The sequence below is a fragment of the Mus caroli genome, chromosome 4 (assembly GCF_900094665.2).
Source record: "Mus caroli chromosome 4, CAROLI_EIJ_v1.1, whole genome shotgun sequence".
In the NCBI taxonomy this organism is placed as follows: Eukaryota; Metazoa; Chordata; class Mammalia; order Rodentia; family Muridae; genus Mus; species Mus caroli.
In genome coordinates this window covers 140,535,758-140,539,803 of record NC_034573.1, presented here as the reverse complement: position 1 = coordinate 140,539,803, position 4,046 = coordinate 140,535,758, and the positions used below count along the sequence as shown (strand labels likewise).

General features: G+C 47.0%; 1 protein-coding gene across 2 annotated transcripts in view; it reads left to right on the top strand.

The window, feature by feature from the left end:
* Slc45a1 (solute carrier family 45 member 1) overlaps nt 1-4,046 on the top strand; it is a 23,624-nt gene that overhangs the window by 9,519 nt on the left and 10,059 nt on the right. For both annotated transcript variants that reach the window (XM_029475797.1, XM_021160669.1), the window contains exon 4: nt 561-785. In XM_029475797.1, coding sequence (XP_029331657.1) covers nt 608-785 — 178 coding nt within the window. In that variant the 5' untranslated portion in view covers nt 561-607. The remainder of the gene's footprint in view (nt 1-560; nt 786-4,046) is intronic.

Below are 4,046 nucleotides of genomic sequence, written 5' to 3'. Positions count from 1 at the left end.
GAAGGAAGGAAGGAAGGAAGGAAGGAAGGAAGGAAGGAAGGAAGGAAGGAAGGAAGGAAAGGAGGAGGGGGAGAGAGGACCAGTTACTTCCTTTTAGGAACTTTGAAACAGCTCGAGCACAGGCAATTCCCAGGCCCAACCTTGCCTGAGCCAACACTAAGAATAAGTCGTTTAGCTTTCTGTTTGTTTGTCTTAATGAGATAATAAAGTTCACGTTGAACTTGTTCAGCTTGATGGGATAAAAGCCCCGAGTGGGGGAACTCTGCATGTCTCTAGGCAACTCCCACAGTCTCCCCTTTATGAGTACACTGTCGCTGTCTTCAGACACACCAGAAGAGGGCATCAGATCCCATTACAGATGGTTGTGAGCCACCATGTGGTTGCTGGGAATTGAACCCAAGACCTGTAGAAGAGCCGTCAGTGCTCTTAACTTCTGAGTCATCTCTCCAGCCCGATACTCCAGGACTCCAGGTTCCTCTTTTAGTCCTCCGTCTCAACCTAGGAAGTGAGCTGGTGGGGACAGAGAAGAGTTCCTCTGGTGACTTTGTCTCTGTTTCCAGGGGCACTGCTGGGCCTTTCGCTCTTGCTCAATGGAAGGGACATTGGCATGGCCTTGGCTGACACAGCCACCAACCACAAGTGGGGCATCCTCCTGACAGTATGCGGGGTGGTGCTGATGGACTTCAGTGCAGATTCTGCAGATAACCCCAGCCACGCCTACATGATGGATGTGTGCGGTCCGGTAGACCAGGACCGAGGCCTGAACATCCATGCCCTCATGGCGGGTGAGTACTCCTCCTGCAGCTGCGTGAGGTGCAGATGTGTGCCCGGGGGGGGGGGCGCCTTCCTTACCTCAGGATCTAAAGATAAGTTGATGAAGTTCAAATGTATATAGGTCAGCACTGAAATAATTGAAAATATCCCATCAAGGAGAGAGCCGATTCCTGCAAGCTGCCCTCTGACACCAAGGCACACACACCATACCCCAGAATAAATAAATAATAAATAAATAGAAAATACTTTCCCTGGAACTGGGGCTGGAGCATAGTTGGTAGAGTCCTTGCCTAGCATGCACAAACCCCAGGGCTTACAACACTATATAAACTAAGTTTGGTGCATACCTGTGTCCCAGCACTTAGGAGGTAGAGACTAAGTAAGTAAATAAACGAACAAAGCCATCGTGTGGTGTACACCTTTAATCTCAGCACTCAAAAAAACATACAGGTCTCTGTGAGCTCCAGATCAACTTAGTTTACATATTGGATTCTAGGTCAGCCAGGGTTACACAGTGACACTTCTCTGTCTCTAATAAATAAGCCAGTAAACTGTCCCAAAAGCATTGAGTACAGGAAGAGCTGGAGAGAAGGCCCAGAAGTTAAAACTTCTTTATTAAGCTGGGCGTGGTGGCGCACGCCTTTAATCCCAGCACTCGGGAGGCAGAGACTGGCGGATTTCTGAGTTCGAGGCCAGCCTGGTCTACAAAGCGAGTGCCAGGACAGCCAGGGCTATACAGAGAAACCCTGTCTCGAAAAACCAAAAAACAAACAAAAAAACAAAACTTCTTTATTACTCTTTTAAAGAAGCTGAACCAGTTCCCAGCACCCACACAACTGCCTGTGGCTCCAGCTCCTATTGTTCTAGTGCCTTCTTCCTGCCTCTGTGGGCATCTACACAAATGCACCGAATACCCACGCGCACATACCACACACTCATACACACACAGAGACACATGTACACACACAGACACATGTACACAGATACACACAGACACACACACACTCATATACACAGAGAGACGCAGACATACACACACATGTACACAGACACACACACCTACACAGACACACACAGACACACACACCTACACAGACACACACACACACATACTCATACACAAATACACACACACAGACACACACAGAGATACACACATACACACACAATTTTGAGATAAATAGAGTGTGTGTGTGTGTGTGTGTGTGTGTGTTTAAATTGTAAAGGTCTGGCATGAATCGTGAATGGCTCCTGAGACCTTCTGGTTACATAAACTGTCCCTGCCCAACCTTGTTTACCCTATTTTGCTTAAAGACATTGTTAATACACACTGAACAGACCTCGTGGGACATTAGACAAGACCTCAGGGCCAGACTAAGGGTACTTCAAATGTTGAAAATCTTTTTAAAATTATATATATATATATATATATATATATATATTTTTTTTTTTTTGGTCTTTTCCAGACAGGGTTTCTCTGTGTAGCTCTGGCTGTCCTGGAACTCACTTTATAGACCAGGCTGGCCTCAACCTCAGAAATCTGCCTGTCTCTGCCTCCCGAGTGCTGGGATTAAAGGCGTGCGCCACCACCACCCGGCTTGGGAATATTCTTGAATGATTGTAAACAAACAAGCAAACAAACAAACAAGCCTCAAGAACTATCTTGAGGTTATTAACAAACTGTTTTGAGTAGGCGGGCTCTCAAATATAATACAAATACAATCTCTGGGGTATTCATGCTTGTGCATGCATGTATGCTTTGCTTACAGGCATGCACGCATACCTGTGCTGTGCTCAGTGACATGAGAAGTGTCTCTACCAAAGTCAGGGACAAGGCAGGAATCCTCTGACCCCACAGTGTGATTGTGCGGAGACAGTGGCAAGGGACAAGAGGTCAACTCTGTCTGTCACACTGTGTGACAGCACCTACTAGGACTTCCCAGGACAGATCCAAAAGCAGATGAACTCAGCAGAATGCTGGGACTCTGCACTCCATACTGAGGTCAGAGCTGGGGCGCAGCTCAGAGGCAGAGCCCTTGCCTAGACGTCCAAGGCTGGAGGTTTGATCCTAGTGACAGGGACAGAATAAAAGAGAACAGGCATCCAAGAGCGGTGACTGTGGCCCAGAACCTGGGGAGGCAGAGGCAGAGGGTCATGGGAGTTCAAGCCCAGCTGCTCTACAGTCAGTCCCAGGGTGGCCAGTCCTGCTTGGCAAGACTGTCTCAAAACAAGGGGCCATTCAAATGGCTCCGTGGGTAAAGGTATCTGTCATCCAACCTGACAAGCTGAGTCAGATCCCCTGGAACCCATGTGGTGGAAGGAGAGAACTGACTTCTGCAAGCTGTCCTCAGACCTCCACATGCACACTGTGGTATATACACCCACCCTACCCCACCCCCACCATGCGTGCGCGCACACACACATACTGAAATTAACAAAAATGTAATGTAAATGCTTTAATTAAATAGGAGCAACAAACATTTAGAAACCTCCGTTTTTCTCAATAGAAACACTTATAATAAAATGATAGAAAAGAAAAAAAGTCCCATTTAAAATAGCACTTTAGGGAGGTGGTGAGATGGCTCAGTGGTTAGGAGCACTGGTTGCTCTTGCAGAGGACCTGGGCTCACAACACACTTGACTCCAGATCCAGGGGATCCTACACTCTCTTCTGGCCTCCACAGCCTCCTTGTACACATGTGGTGTACATAAACTCAAGCAGGCTCACAAACATACACATAAATTAAAAGTAAATGAATAAAAACCTTAAAAATAGAGCCATGTGTGTGGGGTGATGTACACATTTAGTGACAGCACTTGGGAGGCCGTCACAGAGGCAGGGGGATTTCAGTGAGTGTGAGGCCAGCCTGGTCTATAGAGTGAGCTGGGGTAACATGTAAGTAATATATTAACTTTAAAATAAAATTAAAATTAAAAATATCTGTCTGAAACCTACCCTTGTTTAAGGGTTACACATCTTTGATGGCTCTTCTAAAAGATGAGTCAAAAGCTAATTATTAGGACCTCAAATTCACCCATGAGATGTCTCATTGGGTAAAGACACAAGCCTAATGACTCCAGTTCCCATGGGCCATCCTTAGAGGTGACTTTCCTCCTGGTGGCTGTGCACAAGGATGACAGGGGGACATCCTTGTGCACACACTGGCTTGTATGTTGAAGATGAGGTCTTGCTGGGCAGTGGTGGCACATGCCTTTAATCCCAGCACTCGGGAGGCAGGGGCAGGCGGATTTCTGAGTTCGAGGCCAGCCTG